We start from the raw sequence: 27,939 nt of genomic DNA, 5'->3' as shown, positions 1-27,939 counted from the left end.
AGCAGATGTAGGGTTCGCAGCCGGGACCTAGGGTTATACTGGTGTTTGCCATGGTGAATGAGGGGTGTCCCAAAGCTCCCGTGAAACACGTGAGCCGAGGAGCATCTCCACGGCCCGGGGGGTGCTCTTTGGGGGCGTCGTTAGGAGTCCTGCAGGCTTGTGCCGGACTGAGCCATATCTCCCTCTTATCAGCTCCAGGCCGGCCGGACGAGGGGAAAGCCCGGGAGGCGGGGGGTGGTTTTCCTCGGGGACGAACAGGACGTGTGGTGAGGGGATGCGGTGAGGGGCCGGGGCTGGCGCCGGGCGGCGGCGCCCGGGGCCGGCGGTTTCCCGGGCGATGGGTGGGGAGTGGAGGAGGCGGAGGAGAAGGAAGAGGAGGAGGAGGAGGGGTCCCCGTGGCTTTATCTCCCACCCGGCTCCGCCCGCCGCCGGCTGCCTCCCGTAGCCGCACCGCGCCGCACCGCACCACGCCGGCAGCGCAGCGCACCGGCACCGCTCCGCTCCTTGGGCACCGGCACCGCTCCGCTCCTCTCCCTGCGCACCGGCACCGCTCCGCTCCCTGGGCACCGGCACCGCTCCTCTCCGCTCCCTGCGCACCAGCGGGCGCAGCGCCGGGCAGGGCAGCGCCCATGGGCTGCGGCAACTCCACGGCCGGCGGCGCGGGCGGGCGAGGTAGGGTGGAGGCGGCGGCGGTGCGGGGCGGGCGGTGCCGGGCCGGGCCGGGCTGAGTGGGTGGGCAGCGGTGGGAGCATCCCCGCCTTGGGCAGCTCTGCGGGTCGGGGGGCTGCGGCGGGCACACGCCCGCCCTCGGTAGGGCTACAGGCGCCGGTTTGGGGGATGCCCGTCCGACCCGCGGGTATCGCTGCCCGCCCTCTTGCAAGAGCATCTTCCTTTCCCGAGCCTGATCCCTTTGCCCAGGGGGCAGAGGATGATGTGGCCTGCCGCGGGCACCGGCGGCTTTCTGGTGCCCGGTTGTCACTAGGATCAGCACCTCCGACAGGAGCTGCCCAAGGCACGGAGAGCCCAGGCCGGGAACTGGACGAAAGGATCCCGCCGAGGGTGTAAGCTCCATCCTCTTTGCTTCCCTATAAGGCCACGAATGCCACTTCTGAAATGAATTTGTGCCACATCTTCTCCTTGCTTGTCGGAGAAGTTGGAGGATGTTCCATGATAGAGGTTTCATGCATATTAATGTGTACGGCTGGCTGTTGCGTCCAGCCAGCTCCCTTATTTGTTCATTGCTGTTTTCAAAAGAGATAAAATCTGGGAAGATGGTGCTGTTGTGCTCTTCCTCCCCTCAGCCCCCGCAGAAAAGGAAAGTACATGGAAACTGATAAGTGGACCTTCACCGTGTAATTATAATATGAACATTTCTCAGTCATTTTTCATCCTAAATGCACTTGACAAACATTGCCACCTGTTCCAGTACCTGTATTAAGTCATTCAAATACACAGCAAAATAGTGGCCAGACCAGTTAAAATTACTGGGTCTCCATCTCTTACTGTTTTGGCTTACTTTATCCAGAGCTTCAGTGGTGCCTTGGGTGGTGCTAGTCCCGACTTGGTCATGCCTGTGAATGATGATACCTTCTCCAAGTTGTACATATGTATGCATGTTCATAAATTGTACACACGTATGTGTGTTTGTGTGGTGTGTTGCTGGTTTACCTGTTAAACTGCACTTCATGCTCACAGAGGAGTGGCTTTTCTGCCATTATTGCTTTCTTGATTTCTGTTAAATGGTTATAAATTAGGTTTTAGGTGTCATGCGTATCTATCAGAGGCTTCTCTCATCCGTAAAGAATGCACTGTATGAATTTGCTTGAACTTTCAGTGCTCTTACTGGAGCTGTCCTGTTTGCACACATGAATTCTCTCCCATTAGTTGATTCCTGCACTGCGGTGAGTGGAAGTTCTTTCTGTGTAAGACCAGTCTAGCTTCATACCATTGGGGTGATCCTTGCTCACATCCCATTTCTGTTTCCTGGGTTAAAGCACCAGTGCAAGCTTCAGAGAAGTTCAGAGGAAAATTTTGGGTTCATTATTAGTCCCTTTGTGGTAGTTTCTAAATTAATGTTGATCTGGCCTGTGGGACTTGTACCAGGGTACAAATGGGTCAATGTCAAATAGACTAACTCTGACAGCAGTGTTATGTAGCAAATTATTTTGAACAAAAATTTTGTTTAAATGTGTCCTGTTGCATTAAAGGAAGTTATTTTTAGATTCTGGCTTGTAAGTTAATAAAGTATTTTCACTGAAGGTATGACCTCTTTGATGGTTAAACTTACTTATACTGTTATTCATAAAATATTTGAACTTGCATTTTTGGCAACCTTTTGTGTGTAATTTAGAAATAGCCTACAGATCTCCAATGGCTTAGCACACGTGAAAAAATAATGCCATGTAAAACACATCATTAGTATATCGGAATTATTACTGTTGTACTGGTAGATTTTTCCAAAGCAAATGCAGCTCTGAAAGGTCCAGTTCTCATCTCACTTTCACCACTGTCAGTCAGAAAGTACTCTGTGCAGTCTATGGTCTTAAAACAACAAACAACTGGTAATAAAAATAAGATGTCAGATGTCTACTATTTATTTGCTTCATTTAGCATTCCTTGCAAAGTAAGGAATTATTTAATAAATTTATTAATAAATAATAAAATTATTTTATATGGGGGAAGGAGAAGATGTACCATTTTTATTTTGAATCCTTGAGCTTTTAATGGAAGTGCAACTCAATATGTTACTAAAAGATGTGAATGCTGTGTAAATACAAATTAATTTTGTGGCATGCACAGCATGACTACATCTTTAGTGCTAAAGTTATGACTATTCTACAGTCAGTAATGTCAAAGCTACAGGTACATAACATGTAATTAACCTGTAACACTCTGTCATATCATAAGACTAAGGATAATATTGTAGTGTACTTCACAGAATACATTATATGTATTCTTATGCCAGTCCCCATTTTCTTACTTTGGTAAAATTCCTGTTGTAGCCTAGCTTGATTTTTCCTAGGCAGATGTATATATAGTGATAGTTCAGCTAATCATATTATCTTCTGTTGCACGGCTAGAATGACATCAGAGGAGCTATCAGCCCTATGGTCTGTGAGATCTAAACTAATAGACATGATCTAGAATAACATTTCTGTCTGTGGTGCAGTGCTCCAGAACACCAATATAACTCACAGAGTTTACATGTTCTTCCCAGAGCATCAGACAGTGACAAAAGGCTCCTGAATTGAGATATGGCAACTTCAGTTATCCAAGTAAATTTATGTGTATACATCCTTCTTAAATCACCTGTCTAGTTTATGTGCTAACTATGTATTATACTTAGTTTTTTTTTAATTTCCCAACTTGCTATTTTCATTATATTTTGTTACCTCACTTTACATATACCCTTCTTTCATGTTATTTCCTGGTGTTTTAGAAGCTCAAAAATAGCTCCTTTTTTTTTTTTTCCCACCCCCTTTCAAAAATATGGTTCTAAATATTAATTTGCTTTTTTTGTTTTTCTGACTTAAGGCATTTCCCTACATTCTAGTATTGCTTTGCTAACAAATTTTAATTGCCTCCTTCTTTCCATATCTATTGTAGTAGCAATGACAGCACCTTAAATTTTGGTACTCATTGGAGGCTGTCAGTCTAGCCTTAATTTAAATGTAAGAAGAAGTTGTTATCCTGTGGAGAGCTTCAAATACAGTCAAGTTATGATGAAGTAGAACTTTCACATGAAGTTTAAAGAGATTTATTAACTTTGAGTTTGGTGGAATGCCCAGGAAATTGTCCTGCCATTCTATTGATCAGGTCAAGTCTGTGTACAGAACTCCCACCTGATGAGTTGAAGTAATCAATTTGAAGTAAATTGATATAATTCTGTCCTGAGTTACAGTGGGGTATAAATAGACTAAATTTATTGATGTTAGGACTTGATTCCATATTGCTGACTTTTGGAGCATATCAGAAAAGAGCCTATAGTAGAAAAATCATTTGTAGTCTTAACAGTTGCATAGATATACGTGTAATTTTGGGGGGGTTATTTGCTTTTATAACAATTTGAGTTATGTACAAGAAAACTTTGTTCATCGAAAAATAATGGGAAAATGTTTCATAATCTGCTCTAAAGTCAGATATTGACTTTTTTTTTTGTATCCGTATTTTTATTCATGTGAGTGGTTGCCTCTCACACTTCTTATGTTTTTCTGAAGCTTTTTTCTTTCACCTCCATTCATGATGCATTTCTCAGCCCAGAGGAGTATCAGCTGTGGCTGTCAACGTCTTTCAACCACCTTTTGTGTTTGGCCTGCATTTAGTGAAATCCCGCAGTGTCACCAACAGCAGCTGCTGTTGTTTTGAAAGTTCAAAACTCCCTCTCACCGAATGGAAGATGCTTTGGAATACGTTCTTGTTCTTCTTGATTTGTGACTGTTTAAATGCTATGGGGTCTTTTGAGGGATCACAGCTCTACTACTCTAGGCAGAATGTTTCTCTTCTGTAATCACTTGGGCTTAGAGCAATACGTGGCTGAATGGGCCTCGTTTATTCTGCAGGCTGTGCTCCTCCTTCCGCAGCTCTAAAATTCCAAAATGCACCCACAGTCCTGCTGTTGTAGATGGTGTGAGCAGAGAGATCACTGAGGACAATTCAGTACTGTCTATGTTTTTGTGGATGCAGCTTCCTGGCTGCTCTTCAATCTGTTGCTGAGGTTAGGGAGGTTTTGGGAAACCAACCAAACAAAAGCCTATCAAGACAAGGTTTGTCGAGTCAAGTACTGCCTTTTTTTTAGGCCATGCTGATATAGTGGGAAAAATGGATGGGCTTTCAAATATGTGAGGCTTTTCTCAAGTCATATATCTAAAACACTATGTGTCTGAGAGCACTGAGTCCTGCTGCTGTGGAACAGCTATACAGTGTTTGTGGATCAGTAGTAAACAAGATTCTTTGGCTGAACTTCTGGCAGAAGGAACTTGAGTAGCTACAAAATTATGTGTTGCTTACTAGACATGCAAGAATTAGGCAAATATGTCAGTGAAGTAACGGGGTGAGGGTGAACAGATTGAACTTTATAAACAAACATGTCTGTATAAACTGAGATGTTATGGGTTCCCTGTGAAGTTCCCTGTTATGGGCTCTCTAGTGAAGAAAACCTTGTAAGTTTCTACACAGATTTTTTTAAGGGCCACCTCAATAAAATGATACTCATAAGAAGCTCAGAACTCTTGCAGGAAGAAAACTCTTTTCTGAACTGGAAATACTTTCAAAGGTACAGTCAAATACTTTAGTGGTATTTGAGTGAATTTGAACCAAACACTTGTTTCACTTTTGCTAGTGAAAATGGGAAATGACACCACCAAAATCAATGGAATCCCATCAACGAAGGTGAGGATAACCTGGTTTGTTGTGCTTACAAAAAAATAGAAAACAATGTGTTTCTTATTATATGTAAAAATGATCTCTTAGAGGTGGATCTGTTTTTATCGTACTTGGTTCTCAGTGTTCTTGTGTGAAATGCATTTCAAAATGCTGCAGTGATTTTTTCAGCAGTGGTACCCTCGCTCGTGTCCAAAGGAAGCAACTGCTGCCATGTGCGAATGCAAGTGGCACATTTCCAAACACAGGTTCATAGCTGTATAGGTCTATCCAAAGCCCAGGCTGATGGGTCTGAGTGACGTCTGCTGTCCCCAGAGTGAGAATGTATGTGTACCATAATGCACTGAAGACAGGTATGGCACTGAGCATGGGCGTGACACTGGGCATGGGCAGTGCGTGCTGATTGACTGGAACTTGAGTATTGCCTCTGGGAAATGTAGCAGTACTGTAGGCACACAGTTCTTCTCACTCATCTTAAGGTTTCAGTTTGTGTATTAAACACTGTTGTTATACTTCCTGCAAGGAAGACATCAGTTTTTCAAGTGGGAATCTAAGTGCTGAGACCTTAGACTCAGAAAAGTCTTGGCAAAGGACCGTGAACTTTTTTTGGAGAAACTGAGTTTAATGCAGTGTGCTTAGATTAAGAAAATAAGAAAGTCATTGTTCTGGTGCAGAACAGGCACAGGACAGGAACAACTTCTTCTGGAAAAAATTAAAAATCCTGCTAGCTCCAGCTATGGAGTTAGGCTATTCAAAACCCGTGTTGTTTGAAATGTTGCTGATGCGAACGCTCCGTCTAGATGTGCAGGGGGGTACCCTGAAGGTATATAGCTGAGCTGACTCTAGATGAACTAGCCTTGGTAGCAGAAAATATCTCCCTGCATCGGCTGAGATTGAGCTTGCATGCAGCATTGCAAGGCCAAACTTCCACCTGGACACAATTAATTTGAAAGGTTTCCATGCAGTGCTTTATAGACGTGCTTGTAAAGCCAAAAAGTCTCAGAAGGCTGCCTGGTAGAATAAAGTTTTAAAGTAATGACCTGAGCTCACTGTGAATAGAGATACTCCCTCCAACTTAATTAAGAGTTTCTGCTGATACATATAGCTGTACTGAGATTTTGCTGACTCTAGAAGCAAGACTAACAGAAGAAATGTGGACAGTCTTACACAAACGTAGTCTATGTTGTTGCTGGGAAATAGAGAGATAAAGTCATAGGGAATGGGAATGATATTGTGTGTTCAGGAGTTAGCTGTAAAAGGCAATGTTTCCTGCCATTCAGGCAATCCCTTCTGGTAGACAGAGCTAGACTGCTTCTTCTTTCCATTTAAAATAAGAATGCAGAAGGCATATCCTTACTCATCAGAGAGACAAAAGATGTTTGCTATTTATGTATATTTTTCAGCCCAGGAAAAATAAAAGTTTTTCAAGAAATGAAGTACCGTGGCTGAAAAACCCCCAACCTACTTTCAAACTCATAAAATCTTTTGTATTGACAGCTAGAGTTTCTTCAGGGTGAGCTCAGATCACCTACTGCTAAGTATTAAGAGGAAAGGAGAAGTGAAAGGTTTTTCTAATGTCTGCCCTAGCTTGTGTAATTAATAGAAGGGATAATTTGCTGGTTACTCAGCTGAATTATATACCAGCAAGGGCAACATGGCACTAATGACCTGGGAGGAACAGGAAAGAGTTTGTACTTCAGTGAATGTTTCTCTCCCAGCAAGAAGAATCTGAGCTACGAAAAAAAAGATCAATCACTGAGACCAGGCAGCCAGGTGGTAGCTTATGCTTTTTTCATTTTTTTTTTTTGTTAAATAGCAAGATGGATTAAGGGATGGTTGATCTCTTTAGATGTCTGGGGCTTTGGATGGATTGTGTCCCAATGTTTATAGTAGTTCTGTCAGGTGATTTTATAAAACTTTTTTTATCTGGAAAGAAGAACAAAGCAGCTTTTTACTCATGTAGTGCCAACTTTACAACTGCATCAGATGGCAGAATAAGCAGATATTTGGGAGTAACTGCTTGGTTAATTGTGTCAACTTTGTATCAGACCAAACCATCAGAAGACTGAGCAAAGTGAAGCATATAAAATTCAGAAAGATTAGTTTTGTCTTATGTTGCTCTCATCCTGAGTGACTGCACCTGGGCACTGGTCCACAGCAGCATCATTTTCACACACTGAGAGTCTGGCTGAGATCTAAGCATGACAGACTTAAGGGATAGTATGGATAATCATTAAGGATAAACTGAACAACCATGAGAAATATGTTCTTTGACAGTATCAAAGTTCTGTTGCTATTTCTGCATTGTTTAGGACAAAGAGAAATGCTTACTGTGCTGTTGGTGGGTTTAGAGGATTATGCCATTATCTGATAAACATGTACTTTTTTTTCCCCCCAGGTGCTACAGGGACTACTAAAGATGTGTAAGTACTTACTCTACTCTTCTCTTTCAAGTATGTTACCCTGGATTTATTTTCAGTCTTACTAACCTTATACTTTAGTCATACATGATTCATCTGGCTCCTAACATATAATCAACACAACCAGATGTTTACTGTCTTTAGTGACTGCTTCCATCTCCGCAAAACAACTCCTTGTCTTGTTTACTTTTCTACTGATTTCTTCCCATGTTATTTCTCTAACAAAAATGTCTTTTGTCTGCTTCTGTTGAGATAGTTGTCTGGCAGAGGTGGTTACTTCAGACTGCTTTTCACCATCATGTGCCAGTACACCTTTTTCCCAGGGCCATATAATTGTATGAAGGAACCACAGGAATTTCCACCAGACCCAGGGAGAGATTTAAAGAGCTACTGAGACAAATTTCTCCTCTTTGCATGAGACCCAGTAACCCATCTGACTTCCTTTTCAAAGTACCCACCTCTCTAGATGTTCTCTGCATTAAAGATAGTATCTATCCTCTCGACACTGGGTAGCAGAGGGAGCCCTACCCATCCTGTTTTTCTGTAAATGTGCAAGGTCTTAATCTCTATTGTCCTATTGCTTCGTGCCAACTTTGAGTTTTCAGAAAAGCAGCAGTGAAAAATCAACTTTTCTCAGCCCATTTTTCGTTTGCTGATGCAGAAACATACAGGAACAGCTTTATTCAGCCATAAATTTATTTTTCTATCAAAGGAAACATTAAAGAACTCCTCCCGAGGTCTTGCCTTCTATTTCATATAATTGGTATTTTCCATTAGGGTTTGCAACTGAGGGACCTGGGAAAGATTGTTATGCAATAGGAACATTCTTCTCTTTTATTTACTTCGCTTAGAATAACTACTCTAATTAGACAGAGGAATCCTGGTGTAGAAATGAGGGCTGTTGAGTCAGATAAACAAGTGGAGAGAAGAGCTTAACAACAGACTTGTCCCTACTATTAGAGAGCATGGCTGAGAACTAACAACGGGTGTCACTTGGCTGATGAACACTGCTGTCAGAGATACTCTGGAGGTCTGTGTTACCTGTGCAGTCTGTTTCCTGGGTTTGCAGTGCCAGACAATAAACAAATTACAGAAGGCAGTCCTGTGAGGAGCACCTTCTTGATGCAGCCTGCAGCATCCATGCCCTCAGCACTTCTAAATATATAAACCTACTGATTTAATTTATATTAGGGTCTTTTTTATTGTTCAAGTTGGATGATTTAAGGACTGACTTAGAACTGCCTCTCTCTCTTTGCTATTGATAGTTTTAAATTTTGAAATCACAAGCACTGCTAAATTATGAATTTAGTAGGCGTGTATCAGTGCTTTTAAAGTATGGGGATATAGAGAACTGTGTTTTTATGTGTGTAAGCATTTATAGGGCCAGGCTTCAGGAGTTAAAATGAGAGCATCCTACTTATTAGTGTGAGATCATCTGTCATGCTTCAAATTAGTATTGAGATAACTTAGAAAAAAAAAATAATTACTAGTGCATTCTTCAACAAAGTGAAAGAGTCAGTCCTGGAGTCATTACCCTCAGAACTCAGAAGTTTCATAGAATATTCTGAGTTGGAAGGGACCCACTTGGATTATCAAAGTCCATCTCTTAAGTAGCTGGCCCATACAAGGATTGAAACCCATAGCCTTGGTGTTATTAGCAACATGCTCTAATCAACTGAGCTAATCTCAGGGTTCTCATTCAGATTAAGATTAGTAGAGCCAGCCAAACAACCCAGGTGAGTCAATAGCATGGTTGAACCTTCTTGTCAGACATTAGAAACACAGATCTGCTAATCAGGAATGGTAGTGATGGCCCAAAAGCCTTAAATTTGTCATTCTAATATTTAACAGCAGATTTTTATGAAGGAAGAAAAATATCAGAAAAATTGTTTTAGTTTCATAGAAATGACCAAGCAGATGTATATTAACTAACATTATAGATCCACAAAAGCTCGTATTTTACACCTTTTAACTGTCATCAGCTAAAAATTAAAAGTTTCTCTTTAAAGAAACTTCACTGGTTTTTGCCATCAAATTTCAGTCATATCAGTTCTGGTTCAGAAAAGCATTTAGGTGTGTCCTTACTTACAGCATGCTTTTTGACACAGAATCTAGTTAAGAGATTTCTCGTTTCTTGACTGTGACTCATTACCAAGGCACCGGTGTCTCCTGGAGTGAGCAGCCAGGTGGAAAGCAGAAGGGTTGCTCTGAGCCATCCTGAGTGACTGTGGGGAAGCTGCTTTGCCCTCTGGGCCTTGAGTTTCTCCACCAATTGGATAGGGATGATGATACGATCTTCATATGGAAAGTTCTGTGAGACTGAGGGCTGTGTGGTGACAAGAAGGACAGAGAGTCTGAGAATGTGTTTCCATGGCGTGCTCCAACCCAGAATCTGTCAGCCAGCTTCAGCCCGCCCTCCTGCCGCACTAATAAGGAAAAGTACATCACTGCTAACTGGAAGAGCTTAGATGTAGCAAGGATAAAGTATATGCCAGAAAGTATTGCAATGCCTGTGGTATTCAGAGTGTGGCTAAGTCTAAGGAAAGGTTAGTAACAGTAGTAAGAAAAGGACAGAGAAGTTCAAGCTTGTTTCAAAATATTTGGAGGAAATCCATCAAATACAAATGACAGGCCCTTGTTCCTGACAAACAATGGGAATCTGAGGAGTAGTTGTCTGTCACTTGTGCAAAGTTTAGTGAATCATTGCTGGTGGGACTACTGAGTACGGCTAGAAAGAGTCTGTATAATGGTTAGCACAAGCAGAGCCATAAAAGCTGAGGTAAGAAGAATATGGATGGAATGAATTAACATGAATGGCTGTCATTTGATATTTAAAATATTGTGTGAGAAATGGGAGCTTCTGTTACCATCAGGTGGACATAGGATTGATGAATGTAAAAGCTGACAGTTGAACCAAGTGTGGTTTTCAGACTTTGGGTGACAGGGAGCCTCTTGGAACAGACAAAACCCTACCAAAAAAGCGCTTATTCAGCTGAAAATAGAATGCCATTATGTGGATTTGCTGTTAAATCTGGCTACAGGACTCCACCCATGTTACCTGCTGAAAGCTGTGCTCTTGGTTCCTCTGCAGAACAAGTCAACAACATCAGAGGGAAGAGGCAGCAACACAGCAGCAGATCAGCATGAAGCACATCGGACTGTTATGTTCCTTTCGCTGTCTGTCCCTGGTGCAGAAAATCTTATCCTAGCTTGCTCTCCCTGGAGGACTGTTGGACTCCTGTATCCCATACTCTTTCTGTGAGTCCAGTAGATGTGGCAGTGGGAACACTGCTGAAACCAAAGGAGCTTCTTCCTGTTCTCATTTCCATGTGGTTGAGTGTTCCCATTGTAGCTCTGTTCTCCCGAGCCGCCTGTGTTCACCCAGCCTGGGCACAGAAGCAGCAGCAGCCGCAGTGGCTCAGCAGACATTTGAACATAATGAGAAATTAGTGGGCACTTTTCGAGAGGGGCCCTTGAGCCACAGTGTGGGAAGACAAGAGATGTGTGAATATGTGAAATAAATAAACTAGAGCAGCACTCCTTCTCATGCTGCTTGGAAAGGAGTTCCCAGAAAGGTGTGGAAAATGGCATCTTCCATAAGTGCTATCACCAGATTTTTTCTTTCTTTTTCCTCTCACACTTCCACATTCCTCCTGTCTCTGCTCACCTCCTCTTTCCTGGCAGGACTGCAACAGACTGCACCCCAGTCATCACCCAGCCCAAGAGCTGTGGTCTGTACAAACCCAGATTATTTTTGCTGTTGCACATCTGAAGGAAAAGGTATTGCAAAATTAGACCTTGTTTTATAGCTATTAAGAGGAAAGGAAGAAAGCAAAGGTGTAAAAAATCTCTGTCTTTTTAATCATAGACCTGGATAATTTGTTTTGGTGAGAGAATGACAACAATGGTCAGTGATACCCCATTACAAAACATTTCTAGAACAGAAGAAGATAGTCCTGTTACCTAGCAGAATTTTTAAAAAACATTAATTTCCTGTTGGACAATATGGATTATTATTCTTACAACCCCATTTTGGAGGAGTTGTGTATGAAGTTGTCAGTGCTTTTAAAGGATTCTTTTCTTTGGAGGGCAGTTAATCTGGACTATAGAAAATGTTCCCAGTTGTATGAGAAAATCAATCCTGTGACACATTCAGTTGGCTCAACAGAAATGATTGTGATCTTTTGGCACTCAAAGTCCTTTCCTTAAAGTAGTATTTGTTGAGGTGTTTTTTTTTGTACCTAAAATTATATCCTCATTTCTACCCATTGATATACACATGCTTTCCATTTTCTTCAGGAGAAATTGGACCACAGTAGGACAGAGCATTTTCACAGTCTTAAGGAAAGTTGTCTCTGCATTCTTCTGGCTGTGTGTGTGTGAGGACTGTAAGGTGACTTAGGCTACTTCGTGGGATCACGGGAGATGAGAGATGCCTTCTGAAATGGCACTAGCTCTTCCAGGGAGGAATGACAGGTGGGCCAGGGAACGAAGAGTTTATTGCTCAGTCTCTCTTGAGTGGTAAGATGTAGACAAAGACAGTAGATGAGGAGGCTCAATGCTATGCCTTGCATGAATATTGTTTGCAAAATTGCAGAATAATTAGATTTACCTGAAACCTCTGCTATTAAAAAGATCTGTGTACCCCTTATTCAATGTACTCATGTAAAAAGGATAGTTGTTAATGTTCTGCCCCTGGTGGTCTAGTGGTTAAGGGCCCCAACAATTAACAGTAGGCACATCAACCTTTTAGAATAAATAAATGACAGTAAGAAAAGTCATATGTTATTGTTCAAGGTCATAGTTCAGAAATTTCTACAGTATAGATTTAGCCCTAATGCTGGGTAAAGGCCAGCTCTCAGTTTTATTGCCTGGGAGCAGATCAGCAATGCATGGATCAGCTCATGATGGGGGAGTATCTTTGCTTTGCTCCCGTAGTCCAGGCAATTAATCCTTCAATGGGAATATGCAAGTGAGGATACCTGGATGAACAGCCTGTGCATGAGCACTTCCACAGCAGAGCCCACTTGGGTCATGGTGCACCTTCATTCTTTGCAGCCTTTCCTGAGGTACCACTGTGACCATATTTCATGGCTCCTGCAGTTCATGATTCCTTCTTGGGCAGTTATCATGGTTGCCCCCAGTTGTAGGGAAGAAGTGAAGGGTGTCTGTGGACTTAAAGGCACTCAACCTATCTTGCCTCTATTTTTATTGCTATGTTGGTAACTTACAGACTAAGCTAAAGTGCAGCTGCTGCCCCAACCATACCCAGCCATGCAAGCAGAGCTCAAAATCCAAATATTTAATCAAAGATGGGTGAGTGATTTGTGTGAAGACTGAGGTTGAGGCCCAGACTGAGACTGCAGCACCAGCACTATACCCTGAGGGAGTAAGAATAATGTTTTTATATTTTCCGTACTACGTTTGCCTTCACATCAGTGCTGATTACTTTACCCTCTGCTCTGGTTCAGCTACAGTGGACAGTATTTCAGTGGAGGGAATCAAACCTCAGTGACTCCCTATCGATCTACAGACTGACCCATGATTTTACTCTAAAGATAAAAGAGAAGTAATTGCCCATTTATAAGGTATTAATAGCAGTAATTTGGTTTTGCAAACAACGGACTTTGGGAATTGCAGTACATCATTTTATAGAGAGGCCCTGTAGCAGCTCTTGGCACAGCTGCTATGAAAGTTTATGTCTCTTCATCCTCATTCCCATTCCAGCAGAAATACCCAATCCCTTCCAGTCCTCTTTTGGGGGAATAGGATGCCAGGCTTGTTCCCATTAAGTGTGGAGCAGTGTGGGGACTCACTGAGGAAAAGTGTTAATTTACCTGTTTCAGCTCCCAAATCTACTTTCAGGCATCACTGGTAGGGGTCATGAAAAGTAAGCTGCATCTATTCTCAATCACTTCTTTCTTCTGCACATTGGATTGGAAAACTGTCACTCTTTTTATAATTGTGTGACTACTTTTTTGGATGGTTGTTGGCCTGAATTAAACTGGGATCAGAAATAACCCCCTTCTTCCCTTACTCCTGAATCTACCCAGATGGTAATAGAGCACCTGAAAGAAACAATCTGCTAATGTGCTTTGTATCTTTTGATATTGCAGAGCAGAAGAATCTGTATCAGATGATGACAAAAGGAGGTAGGTACTTGACTGGGGCTGGCTTTATTTGCAATAGGCTGCAGTGAGTTTTGCCACCAGATGTAGATCCTTCCTTCCCTCCTAATTCCCACCAAAAAAGCAGAGAAAAAAAAGACAAGAGAGGAGGAAATCTCACACAGAGCCTGATATTGATAAGTCTGCCCACCCTGTTATTGAGCTGGGGAGATGAGAACTTTGTGGCAGAAAGAGCACATTATCTCACAGCGGTAGGTGATGTGCTAGATAAGGGCCGGAGGCCTCTGCCTTCACACCAACCCTGCCACAGAGGATGCCATTAACACTTGTGGGAGATCTCTGCAGGGCTGGAAGCTGAAGGAAGTATGAGCCTATCATCAAACAGATTAGAAATCAACTCACGGCCCCAGGAGCTGAAGCAGGTGTGATTAATTTGCCACCTAACGGGGCAGAGCAGTGTAGTGGGAGTCTCTGCAAGTAACTCCAGGCACAGCAGAGGCTCTCAAGGACTCAGTCTTTTATCTCCCTGCATCAGTTAGTCCCTGCTTTTCATATAGGCCTCAGAGCCAGACAGTATGCTCTGTGAGGCTATGAAAGTACTTAACACTCTTGTGGTTCTTCCTACTAACAGTTTTCTCAAAGTGTGACCCTAAGCGGGGAAAAGCAGGTCCTATTTGTTAATGAGGTTAAAATGCTGTTTGACTGGTGTGTGTTGTTTGAAGTAAGGTGCTTTGGTGGTCCCAGTGTCAAACATCACTATGAGATAAACTCTGTCCTCAGCTGGATATATTCAGTGTCTAGAAGAAGCTGGGCATGTGGGGTTTATTGTCACAAGACAGTTGGGATTTAATAATAAATAAATAAATAAATTTTCACTCCGTTTTTTTGAGTGAAAAAAATAGCTCCTTTCACATGCTTGGATCCCAATTAAGAATAAGAGCTGGCCTCAGGGATTGTTTTGGTCTTTTTTTGCTTGGTACCATATTAGCAAGCATGCGGCACTTAATATGCACTTCTCCCATGTCCATAGAAAGGAGGGCTCCTCTATGGATGCTCGTGCAGAGGTGCTCATTTCTCTGCCCATCCATGGTGTCTGTAATGCTGCTGCGTGATGTTGACAGTATAGGGAGAAGTGTGACGATTAAGCTCTGATGCCTATTTGATTGTTTCTTAAACCAGGAACTATGGAGGTGTCTATGTTGGCCTGCCATCGGAAGCAGCTGCCATGGTTTCCAGTCAGACGAAAGCTGCACCGAAAGGTATCGCAAGGTTGCGTATTGCATTTCTCCTGCTTTCTCTGGGTAATTTTGTCTAGTATGTCCTTTAAGAATCAATTATTACTTCAGACAGACTGGCTAGCCTCAGAACCTCTTAAGGCAGTGGGCCTATTTGTAATTGTCAAAGTGATTGTTCTCATTTATTTTGATTTTAGCACGCTTTTGCAGAAGGTCCTAGAGCGGATGCTGACAGTGTGGTACATTGTCTTCTGAACAGCTTCTCCAGACTCTGAGTGCTCTGTGAATTAAAAGAAAACAAAACCCTGTTAGGACTAGGAGGCTGTGATAGATGCACTTGCAGAGCCTCAGCGCTATTTTTAGTTTTGAAGATATTTACTTGTATTGTGGTGAATTCCAGTAATAACAGTTAGTAAGTGCTTGCTTTCAGGTTTATTTCTGTTCTTACATGAAAGCCAGCAGAAACTGTTTCTTTCCCATGTTAGATTTTTGAACAGTGGGAAGAAGCATTACCTTTATGGGTACTTAATAGAAAAGTCATAAACATATGATTATGAAATAATGTAATATTCTTTTGATTTAATACAGCAAAATGCTGCTGTCACATACATACAGCGCAGTGTTTAGTCACTGACTTCTAAAATTTGCTACAATGAAAAACAGTAACATTATTAACCAAAATAATAGTAGCTGGTTTTTGAACAGTACTGCCTTTGTTGAAAGGGTTTTTTAAAATGGTATTCTAAATTAATGATATGTTACAATGTTTTAACCATCTTTATCTTTTGTTTTCTAATTAAGATTAGAAGGAAATAAAGACATCAAGATGCAAACAGCTGGAGGTACAGTATGTCTTAATTAACATTATGTGCTTGGAATGTATTTGTTGAACAGAAACAAGGTAGCAATACTTCCTGGTGAAGTACATCAGCAGTGCTTGTGTTTGTATAGACCAGTATTTGTAGAGACAAAGCCTTTTCCAGGAATGAGTAATTTGCAGTTAGAAAACATCTTCTCTGTTTTGAGAAGGACTTTGAGGACCAAAGTGTGTCACCCACTATGTAATGTACTGGAGCTTTCCTCTTGCTACGGGAGAATCTGTGGGGGCTTCGTTTTATACCAGCTAAAATAGGGCATTGAAGATTTATGGGCTCTGCTCCTGATTTAAGGGTTTTGACTAACTAACTAAAAAAAGTCCTTTATAAGTTCATGTCTGCAGAAAAATAAAACAATCTAAGTTTCTGCTCAGAATTTGAACAAAGTAAACATTGATAATTTTTGATAGGGAACTGTTCTGATGTCTGGCCAGTGAGGAGCAGGAAATTATAAAGCTGCCAACAATTTCCATAAGAAGCAGAACCCTTTCCTAATTTAGGTGAAGAGGCAGAAACAGTTTTGGCTGGTCTCAGTGCTGGACACAGGCCTAGTAGAATGGAAAACACATAGTGAGTATCTTTAGTCCTTTAATCATATGAATGGTTAAAGCTCCATGGGCTCTTCTAGTAGCAGTCTTAAACAGGAAGATCTTCAGTTGGTCTTCACAGCTAATTTCAGTTACCTGACTGAGATGTCTAAACTAGTAACACCATCACCCTTGACCAGGGCAAGGCTGAAGCACCTTCTTCAGGTTGCAGCTTTCTATCTGTGGTTTATGAACAGAGTCTGGGTTAGGCCCTTGTCTGGGTGCTTTAGTTAAATGCCCGAGGTCGGGTTGAATCAATCACTTGACATTTTTTGCTATTTAGAATAGCTGAAAATGCACTTTATTCATGCAAGATCAGGGCTTGGCTGCTGACTCAAGTCTTACCCACATGGCCAGCTTTAAATCTACAGAGGGTCCTCTGAGCTCCACAATTTTAGGTACATGTGTGTCTGCAGGTCATAAACTACAAATCTTTCAGCTTCTAGTGACGACCTAGTTCTCTGGTTCATGCATAGAGTGTTCTTGTATTGCTTTACCAATATTGCTTTACCAGTATACCTAAATCTGTTCCTTTCTTATTCTTGTTTTTGTTTTGTTTTGTTTTGTTGTTTTAACAGTCTGCTAAGACCAGTTGCCAGTGCTTTAGAGAAAGCTGTCTTTGTGCTGAAGATTTTTATATTTATGTAGCCTTCTGGAGACCAAGAGAGATCAGAGCACCAAAAAATCTAAACTGTTGCAAGTTCCAACTACGGGTAAAGCTTAAAGTACAGCGTTGCATCAGTTTCCTGTGATGGTTGCATTATGGAAACCTCCTGCTGTTCTCCAGTGAAAAATGACATTAGTGAACTCATGGTGGATGTTTCTGCACAAGAGCTAACTTTGATGATCTGCAACTTATTTCTCTGTGGCCATATTGCAGATTTCATCAGCTATCAGCTACGCTTCATATATTTTCTCCAACAATTTTTGATAGATTTTATATAGAAAACCATCACTACTATCCACTGAATAGTTCCTATGGTAGGTTCCTGTAAATTAATTGTTAATTTAAATCAGAGTAATATATTTGACAGGTTTGCATCTTTTGGTAATATTGCAAATTTTAATACTTATGCTGTGAAAACTTGAGAATAGGATGAAATGAGCATAAGACCATCGGGTTCTTTATAATTATTGCTGTCACTTTTATACAGTGAGACAAATATTAGTGTTTATTTTCAACATTAAAAAAGATAATGTTCAAGGAAATTTATTTCAATAAGAACAATGTACTTCATCATAATATTTACATGTCTGTTTATATTTTTCTTCAGCTATATCTCTTTTATAAAACACTACATGTAAAAAAATGCTAATGAACTGAATTATTATGTTATGTATTCTATTTCATGAAATATTATAATGACATGCCCTTGCATAAGGATGAAGTGATAATATTTTCAGTGCTGTATCCTCCCGACTTTTAGAGGATTTTTGATCACTATTAGATTTTTGTATCCCTGAATCATCCATAAGCATCTCCAGTATGGCAAATTGAAACAGAATGAGTGTCATTATTACTTTAGCAAATTTTTGAGGTTTTAAAGTTCATTAATTTAATAGCAACTGTAAGTTTTCCGCAGAACATAAAACAGATTGTACATTTCCATATGGCTGAACAAGTATTTAAATTATTAAAGCCTTTTGCATAATTCTTTAGTAAAATTTTTTTAATGGGACATGATATGCCATACACTTTAAACAAACAAATAAACAAAAAAGCCCAACCCACATTAATGTATTACTGTAGATTAATGGCCACTTTGAAAATTAAAAGAAAAAAAGCCAACCAGAAAATCTGGACATGAAGAAGTAAACCACTGTGAACCATGGAATTTCTGCCCATTTAACCAACACCTGTCATGACTAGTGAACAACCTTTGAATATGATTTCCAGCAACTCGCAGCTTTGACTTTTAAATAGAAGTAGTTTGATGTGAGGCTTGCAAAAAGAGATACTTAAAAATATTCCTTGCTTGTCTTTTTTTAAGTATTTATGACATTGTTTATTGCTGTTCTCTAGAAATCTGCTACTTGGGTTATCAACGATTTCAGGCTTCCAGCTCCTGAAGACAAATATGCATCTCATTCTTGACCCCTTTGACCTCAAAGGAAGATTAAATAAGCTGGAAGATTAAGATGTGATGTTAAAATATCTCAGTGTGAATGAATGTCTGTTGATTTTTATCTCGTTCTGCAGTTGCAGAGTCTTATTCTTGCAAGCCAAGCTGATGAGCACTCAAGTAGCACTGAGTAATAAACATGCAGGCTTGCTTCCCACCTGCTTGCCATAGCATAAGGGTATAGTTTCTACTTCACATGCTCCACAAATGGTCTAAACGGTTTGCACAGCACAAGTTTATTTAGTACAAAGCAATTTAGGCCCATGCCTGACCTGATCACGATTGCCTTTCCCAAAGCAGAGGAAACGCCAGTCGTTCTAGGATACGTCATCGTTCAGCTAGTGCTTGAAAAGCCAACAACAGATGCCAGTAATCAACCTAGTTGTTTGTCCACTTCTATCCTTCATTTGCTGGGAAGAATTGTCAAAAAGGTGGACAGGGCTGAACTCCAACATCACTCGTTCTGCTACTGACATCTGAACCCCCGTGTGTGGGCGGAAGAAAGAAAGAGGTGATCGCTAATGAACAGCTCCCACCAGCTGGTGGTGGGACAGTTGCAAGGGTACTTTTCTTGGTTTACGTCATTACTTGTTTTTCCTGTGCAGAGCTAAAGAGAAGCTTGGAGCACTTTGCAGAATTGGTCTTTTAATGTTTCATCCTCTGAATGTGTGGGAGGTACGGTGGTTTCTTAATCTTTTTGTTCCTCTGCATCATTTAGTCTCAAAAGCTTACTGATAAACTGACAAATGTTCAGCATCATGGACTGGAGTCTCTAAAATAGATACATGTTTATTTATGCTATGCGGGCCTGTACCCATCAAACTAAATAGCCAGGGCCATGCCCTTGTCTCTGATTTGCAGACTCTTTTGTTTTCCCAAGGACAAGATCTAGAAATTGCTTGACAGGACACTATATTCTGGTTTGGCCGAATCCCACTTAGGGAACTGATTTTCTGCTCATCAAAATTCCTCTATGGTGAGCAGCCTTTGTTAATAAAAGCACATGATCTTTCATGGAGAAATGGGTGTATCTGCTTTTTCAAAACTTACAACCTATGGATATTTCTGTTAGGAGGAGGAACAGAAAAGAAACCCTATATGCCAGCTGCCAGCTGTGCATTTGATGATGGCATCCTTGGAGAATATTTAGGCACTCAAATGATGGTTCAGTGTAAGAACTAAGAACAGAAAACAAGGAGCCATTGAATGACAGAGTTATTATTAAGGAATATACTTTGGTTTAGCTTACCATTTATAAAGAAGAAACATTTAAATGTTGGGGCTCTAATACCATTTCCTTTGTAGCTGTCACTCTTTCTCCAACCAGAGCTGAGGAGCCAGTGAAAATAGTTCAACAAAGAGTGGATTAGGGTTTTGTAATCTCAGAATCTCTGATCTGAGATTCTTTGACAGCCCAGAAATATGCTTCAATTCACATAACTCAGAGAAGTGACTCTTGAAAAATTCTGGAGTATGGAAACATAGGATTGAAACTGCGGTTTATGATTAGCTGAAAAACAATCAAAATATCTTGGACTGCAAACTTTGGTCTAGTACAAACTATTTCACCTCGAAGACAGCTGCTCTTTTGAATTATACTGATGAAACAATGCATTTAGTTTGCTTTCTTCTTAATGCAGGACCTGGAGCTTTGTTGTAAGGGCCCAATTTCTCAGTATCTGGTTAGTGCAGACAGAGGCACTGCCCATCTTGGTTGTACCATCTACATCCTAGTGTAGTTCAAAGGATGTGATGTAGATCTAAACATCTGCATGACTCAAGGGTTAAATCTGTCACTAAGAGGATTGCAGAAGACCCAGTAAAGGCTGTTGTAAGCTCAGTTAGGACTTCATTTACTATAAATGAAATCCTTTCATACCAAGGAGTCCCCACAAGGCTGATGCTGCAGAAATTTGTAAAGGTGAAATTTGTTTCTAATGAACACAAAGTACTAATTTACTTGATTTCACGTTGCCTGTCTAGCAGAGGAGTCTGTGCTATATTGGACTATGGCTGATATGGCATCACTATTCCCTGTCACCCACGCAAGTCTAGCAATTCTCAATAATCATGCTTCCCAAGCAGTCGGTGAGTCACTGCTGATCTGTTTTCTGCAAAGTAGACCTCTGTTTGGTTCCCATGGTGATCAGAAGTGACAATTATTACGGACTGCTACTACAGTTTCTCAGTTGTGTGTACCCACTAAAAGAAGCTCTTACCTGGTTACAGCCCCTTGGTGTTTTGCGGTACATCATTATTGCTTCCTGTTGACAGCAATTTAAACACTTCAGGTGAATTGCCTTTGTGGAGAACATGCTGAAGGAGGGGGATTTGTGGAGTATTTTTGTTTTGCAATGTATTTAGAACAAGAGCAGGAGAATAATGTCTCTGTAAACTTTCCATAGAACAATGGTGTGCCAGTATTGCAGGAAACCTTTTGAGGCTGGGCAGAATGATCCAACCCTTGTTTTAAGAACAAACATGCACAGAACTTAGATTTATTATAATAAAAGCCATTTCATTTTACACAATCTGACAATTTTTGCTGTAACTCTAGGTTTTCCAAACAGAAGAGTATTTCCTAGACAGCAGAAACCTGTCACCCACCTTGTGGGACTTTCTGTATACTGGTCACTATCTGGTCACTATTAAAATACCTACAGCTGAAGGTAGGACTCTGCTTTGAAATGGATCATTCTGTGAAGTGCAGTGAAACTCTCATTAGAATAACTGTACTGATAAAAGAATTAGAAAGATACTATAGAATGAAGCCTGGATAAAAGGGGACTTCCTGTACCAGAAAGGAGGAAACACATAGGAGAAGGAGAATCATAATATTACGCAGTGAAGACAGATGTAGAAAGAGGTTAGGAACAGAAAATGACGTAAAAAAGGAAATACCTTAATTAAGTATCTGCTCCATTTCTCTGTGATTCTAATCTCTGGAAAACAGAGCAAGAAGTAGACCGCTGCCAAATTGCTTCAAGACTAAAGAGAACTGGGGATTGGCTTATCAGTTCATTCCAACCCTCAGATGCCTGAGACTCCAAACCTTTGGGGAAATAACTTGTCTCATTTTTATTTGCTTCGTGCCCAGTGTAATGAGCCCATGAACCTTATAGGTCCTTTTGGGTGTTACCAGTATATATAAATATCCTGCTGTCTCTTTCAAAATTTCTGTTGATGTTTGACTCTCTATGAAGACTGAGATGTAAAAATAATTAACAGGATTAATACAAGAAAAGATTACAGAACATGTGAAAATGAAGCAAGTGTTTAATCTGAAAAACAGTATTGAGTTAGAACCTAAGCTTTGGTTTAGTTATGCCATGTATTTTAGGTTTTTTGTATAACTAATGAATCACTGTGCAAGTGCTTAGTTTTGTCACAGCACCCTTTTTGGTACTCTGGGAATTATCAGTCCACTCAAAGAATTTGTTTCCCTGGTCTTTGATTCCTATGTTACAGGAGATGGCAGTAAGGTGAAATACTAAATTCCACACTTTGCCTTTGTTGCCCACTTTTTATGTTTGCCAAATCTCTGTGTTGTCTGCAGGACGGATTCAGCTCCATAAAAGCTGAGCTCGTTGGATTCTTACTGTGAGGCTGTGATTCAGAACAACATGTTAATTAGAGGCAGGTCATATTTGCTAACTGTTTCGTGGGGGACTGTTGGAAAATGTAAGACGTTGTTGCAATTAGGGAGGTATTCAAACTTTGGAGAGAGTCCACACTGTGTCACTACCAAACTTCACTTGGCAGTATGCAAACGTAACACTACACACATAAATAAACAAAATCAGCGTGGTAACACACACCTTTAAGCTTATATCTAATATCATATTTATGGTTATATATCACTGGACACTGACTGTAACTTTGAGCTGTGAATATTGACCTACATCTAGGTTTGCATTACCCAAATGATATTGCTGTAAGGAAGCCTTAGAAGGGCTTCCTACTCCTGGTGTGTTTGTAGGAACCTCGCATGCTTTTGGGAAATCAACAGGTAGATTTTCTCTGAAATTAAAAGATTTAATCAGATCTTAATGGATAAATGGTATCAACTTGATCAAACTCCAAATATCTGGTTATTATAACAATGTACTTCATCTTTGAAGTCTCACATGAAACCAGTAGTCTACTTCTTTTTCCTCTTACAAATTGTGGATTACTTTAATAAATAAATAATTAAATTATTTTAGTTTTACGAAGTAACTGCTTCAGATCACCAGATAAAAACAAAACAATTTTGGCAGGGAACTAAATTGTAATAAGGAGACTGTGCCAGCCAGGGGAGACAGAGGTTCTATAAATTCCAAATTATTTGTAATAGCATGAATAATGGTTGGAGAACTTTCACAGCACCTTTAAAGAGTCTTTGTTTAAGTCATCATTGCTTGTATAAGGATTGCTTCTTGAGAAACCCAAGATCCCCAGTGAAAAGAGCCCTGAAAATCACTGCTTGGAAAATAAGTTTTGATTTATGATAATATTTTTTCAAGAACAGTGTTATATTTTTCTCTTTGAATTTCGAGAGGAAGCCAAATTCTCATCTGAGCCAGTGAGGTAAACAATCTATCTCTCCTTGCCTGCAAACAATTGCAGACAATTCTCATTCAGAGGTACAAGAAAAAAGATAAATGGTATTGACTAGCTCTATTATGGGGACATATATGTTTATACACTTGAAATTAATCCAAATCTTTAACAAAGTAAGATAGATTAGACTAGATTTCATGCTTTATCCTTTCAAGTATTTTCATTGAAAGATGATATAATTGTTTTTTCCTGTTGATTGAAATAATCTCTGGCAAAACAATTTCTTCTGTATTTTTTGTAGTAATGTATAATTCATTATAGTTTTCAACACTTCTTTCACTATTTCCCATTTTAATCTTGAGTTCACCTTCTGGCATAAACCTGCCACAGCCTGGATTTTACCCAAAAGGCTAGGCTTGCACCTTTGCTCAGGTGAGCACTCCAAGTGGGTGCCACTGGAGAACATTTTACCCTGAACAATGTTTTTTTCAACTTCAGCTGAAAACATGGACAGTGCTGCCTGATCATTGTCTAGGAGGAGTGTTTACTCCACATGTGACTGTATTGTCTTGAGATTTGGACTAAGATGATTGGGTTTAGGAATCTTCATTATCCATAAGGATATTGAAAGCTCATCTTCCCTCCTGCATGACACCTCCTTGTCATGATTTAACCCCAACCAGAAGCTGAACCCCACTCAATCTTGCCCAGTGGAATGGGGGGGGAGAATCAGAAGAGCAAAAGAGAGAAAACTCGTGTGCTGAGGTAAAGAAAAAACCCCACACACAAGCAAAGCAAAATAAGGAATTCACTCATCACTTCCCGTGGACAGGCAGGTGTTCAGCCATCCCCAGGAAAGCAGGGCTCCAGCACTGGCAACAGTGACTTGGGAAGACAAATGCCATCATTCTGAAAGTCTCCCTCTCTTGTTCTTCTTCCCCCAGCTTTATATTCTGAGTTTTATATGCTGATATGGAACATCCCTTGGGTCAGTGGGGCTCAGCTGTCCTGGCTGTTCGCCTCCCACCTTGCTGTGAATCCTCAGTCCATTTTCTGGCAGGGTGGGGTGAGAGGCAGAAAAGGCCTTGACTCTATGTAAGCACCGCTCAGCAGTAATGAAAACATCCCTTAATTACTGACACTGTGTCCAGGACAAATCCAAAACACAGCCCCATCCTAGCTACTCTTAAGAAAATAAACTCTTATCCCAGCCAAAACCAGCACACTCCTTCAAATACGCCTGTGGACAAGCAGCGTTGTGTCACAACGTTGGAAGGCACAAGATGGCAGGAAAGTGTCTCCGTCACATTTTCAGTTTGTTCAGTAGTGGGCAAAACAACTCATACATTAGTTGGACAGATGACTTTGCTGCATTTCAGAGTCTCTTTAGAGTGACTTTCAGTGATGACAAAAGGAGCAAGAAAAAAAGGAATCAGGTGCTGTCATACAACATCATAAATGCCTGTATTAGACATTACAAATGATTAGCAGTATCCTGTGTACTGTCATTGCATTTGACACAAAGTAGTTGCAGTCTTGTAATTTCAATAATTTCAATAACTTCACCTGCAAACATCTGTAGATAGTAAGAGAAATTACTCCCAGTAGACAGTGGGTGATCATTTGACCCATAGGTTTTCTTGCCTAGGTCATGGGGTCTGGCTGATATTCACAGAATGTATCTCTTCATGATCTGGAAACTCCCACTTTGCAACCTGCTGGTTTTGCGTGTGCCTCCGTGGCGTCTGCCAGCGTAAATAGTCAGTGTGGTTTGAAGGAACAGCTGGTTGACTGGTGGGGCAGAAAGACATCTCCATAACATACTCCATCTGTTGATCTCACTGTCTTTTTGTGGCTCTCAGGGAGGTATGGCAGCTTCACACCCACCATGTGCTAGTGACCCTCCCCAGGCCAGCTGTACCGTGCCATACCCACCCCGGACAGCAGGCCAGGACAAGCAGCACTGCTGAGCTGGAGAGGCTGGTTTGGGCTTTGGCTGCCTGACGTCTGAAGTAGTGCTGGGATTTGTTTTTCTGCATCCCTTGCTCTCTTAGCAGCAAAACCCAAGTAACTGCACTGAGTTTCCTTTTATGTGCCTCCTGAACAAGCCTTATGTTCAGAGCTGTGCTGGTGACAATCAAATTAATCATCATCCCGTCGGCAGCTGCACTTTGCTGGGCTCTCCCAGCAATCTTAGAGTCTCATCCCAGGCTGTAAGCTGAATAAATCCTTGTCCAAAGTAGGTCAGCAAACCGTGCCTGGCCTCAAGAAACAGCTTTGATTAGGGACAGCAAATTTTTTGCGATTATTCATAATCATTTTCCTCAGATTTTTTTTTATGGGAAAGAGTCGTACAGACCTGGATGGCAATGCTGGCTCCTTGAAGCCTGAAACTCTGGCATACTTTACAGAAAAGTTGTTCTGAAGAGAGACAATCCCAAGATTTAGGCTTTAAAAAACAAAACCCCCAAAAATGTGTAAGGAATCCTTTGTAATAAACCTTGATATGCCTGTGCTGCTCTCATTTCTGTAACACTGAATTGATTGCTCCTCAAAAGCTGCAAATGTCTGAAGTTTTGATTTCGAAGTATCTATACATGTAATTTTAGCAGTTAAAAACTTACTTTTTTTCAAAACACTTATTTCAGCTTCTGAAAAAAAGTTGCCCTATTATCCCAGTGTCCAGGAAATTTCCCAAATTAATTAATCAATCACTTCAAAGCTCATGGTTATTTATTTTTCACTGTAGGGTTTCTTTTAAAAGATAGACTCAAGTGCTGGTATTAAAATTAGGGTTATTCCATTTTACAAAATATTTAGCAATGACAGTGCTACTTGTCACTTTGGCATTGCCCATTACAAAATTATAGTCTGTGGAGATAATTTAAAAATCAAATTGTCTTAAATAACTTTGCTTCTAAAGGAGCTTTTAGGTCAAGTCTGAAAGATTATATAGAGTACATAAAAACATTGTCTCTGGGCTACTTCAGATTGTCCTCTAAGCCATAAAATATGTCTCTGAGTTTTTTTTCTATAATGAAAGTCATGCTGTTGTCCAGTGATTCATTAGAGCTCTGGTCTAGCCCCTCTACAGATGCTGCCATTATTCTGCAATCAAAAAAGGCAACCAACCATTTCTGGGTGCTCTGTAAAGTCTTAAAAGCAAGATAGCTTAAAATAAATGTTTGTACCCTGCTGTGTTCTTATGATCTCCAATGCACTTTGGGCACTCCTCAACTATAAATAAGATCAAAAGATTCATTCTCTCATGCTCAAAAAAATGGGAAGAATGACAAAATGAAGCTTCTTGATATATTTGTATCATGACACATATTTTGACAATGTGATCAATATTGATTTGTTTTTTTCATGGGATACATATTACAATAGACTAACCTAAATAGATATCTATGAAAAAGTATATTTTCTCTAGAAATTTTGCAAATTCTTTTTTATTCATTTTATCATTGTTTTATCATTGCTTTGGGCCAATTTGTTTCCCAGGAATGTGCTTTCCTTGCCTGTGTAAGTTTGACAATAAAAACACAGGTTTTTTTCTGTCCTCTTACTTTTGAACTACTGAAAGCTGGTTCTTTGTTACCCAAAGATGGTGTTATTACCAAGGGCAACATCTGCTAAAGATTGTCAGCTGCCATCTGAAATACAGAATGATAATGTCAAGTCTCCAGCTTAATGTATATCAAAATTTTTTGGTTTGCCTTTACTGTAATTTACTGGGAACTCAGATGTTTTCATCATACTGCTGAGTGGGTTAAAATAAACATAAAAACAGCAAGAAGGGTGGTGCCCTTACTGCTTCAGGAAAACTAGTGTAGGTGCATCAAGGTATGAAAGACATTTGAAAAGAAAGCTCAGCACCTGCCTTTGGGTGGACAGTCACTCTTTGGCAGCATGATGTGAAAATGTAAAGTTTTCCTAACCACCCAGATAAGAAGCCTGTAAAAACAATTAATTACTCATTTTTTTCTCTCTGTGTCTTTAATTTCATTTTTGTTGATGTTTCTATTATTACTTAAAGGTAGCAAAAAACCCCAAAGTACACAACAGCCATTTTTCAGCAGGCTCTTTGTTGGTTGCCTGGTTGGTTTTGATTTTTATTGTTTATCTTATTTCAGAGCTAAAAATAATCATGAGGGGATGGGAATCAGAAACTCCAGCCTTCCTTATGCCACAGGCTTGTTAGTCTTGGCTGAATCACTTAGGTGGAACACTTCAAAACCAGTTTTTAGACTTGAATGCTCAAGCAAAGGGCTTTTGTTCGAATGACATCTCGATACTCCTTCTCCGGGGAAAGCGGAGCAGAGTTTGCAGCACCGCGTGTGTTTCTGAGAGTCTTGGGCCACCTCTGAGGCTGGGTGACATGGTGAGGAGCCCACACTTGGCCAGCAGGCAGCCTAGCAGAGGGCTGGATCTTCCTCCCTGCCCTCTCCCTCCTTTCTGCTGTTTCAAAGAAGTTTCTCTGTGTGAGAAACACTGCCCCAGTGTATTTTACATCAGCGGGAGAATAAGAATTTAGCACCTCTTATGTGTGTAAAACAGGAAGGTGAGCGAGAGGGGTTTGGTGGTGAGCAAAAAAGCAGGAGTGTGTTAATGATGTTGATGAATTACTGTTTGTTGAAATGCTGCTCC

General features: G+C 40.7%; 1 protein-coding gene across 1 annotated transcript; it reads left to right on the top strand.

Moving 5' to 3' along the window:
- Positions 1 to 50: 50 nt before the first annotated feature.
- CUNH12orf75 (chromosome unknown C12orf75 homolog) lies at positions 51 to 27,088 on the top strand. The gene is made up of 6 exons (XM_050324840.1): positions 51 to 672; positions 7,778 to 7,802; positions 13,916 to 13,951; positions 15,107 to 15,196; positions 15,964 to 16,004; positions 17,203 to 27,088. The coding sequence occupies exons 1-6, from the start codon at positions 51 to 53 to the stop codon at positions 17,208 to 17,210; spliced, it is 822 nt and encodes a 273-aa protein (XP_050180797.1). The 3' UTR covers positions 17,211 to 27,088.
- The last annotated feature ends 851 nt before the right edge of the window (positions 27,089 to 27,939 follow it).

This window comes from Myiozetetes cayanensis, unplaced genomic scaffold (assembly GCF_022539395.1).
Source record: "Myiozetetes cayanensis isolate MyiCay16 unplaced genomic scaffold, myiCay2020 scf3, whole genome shotgun sequence".
NCBI classification, from domain to species: Eukaryota; Metazoa; Chordata; class Aves; order Passeriformes; family Tyrannidae; genus Myiozetetes; species Myiozetetes cayanensis.
The sequence above is the reverse complement of the archived record's forward strand: the minus strand, read 5'-3'. Positions and strand labels throughout refer to the sequence as shown.

Excerpts from the sequence above, each read along its gene's own strand:
- CUNH12orf75 (XM_050324840.1), top strand. The coding sequence starts at position 51 with ATGGTGAATGAGGGGTGTCCCAAAGCTCCCGTGAAACACGTGAGCCGA. Across the intron at positions 13,952-15,106 it reads TCAGATGATGACAAAAGGAG|GAACTATGGAGGTGTCTATG; the intron begins GTAGGTACTTGA and ends TTCTTAAACCAG. Across the intron at positions 15,197-15,963 it reads GCACCGAAAGGTATCGCAAG|ATTAGAAGGAAATAAAGACA; the intron begins GTTGCGTATTGC and ends TTTCTAATTAAG.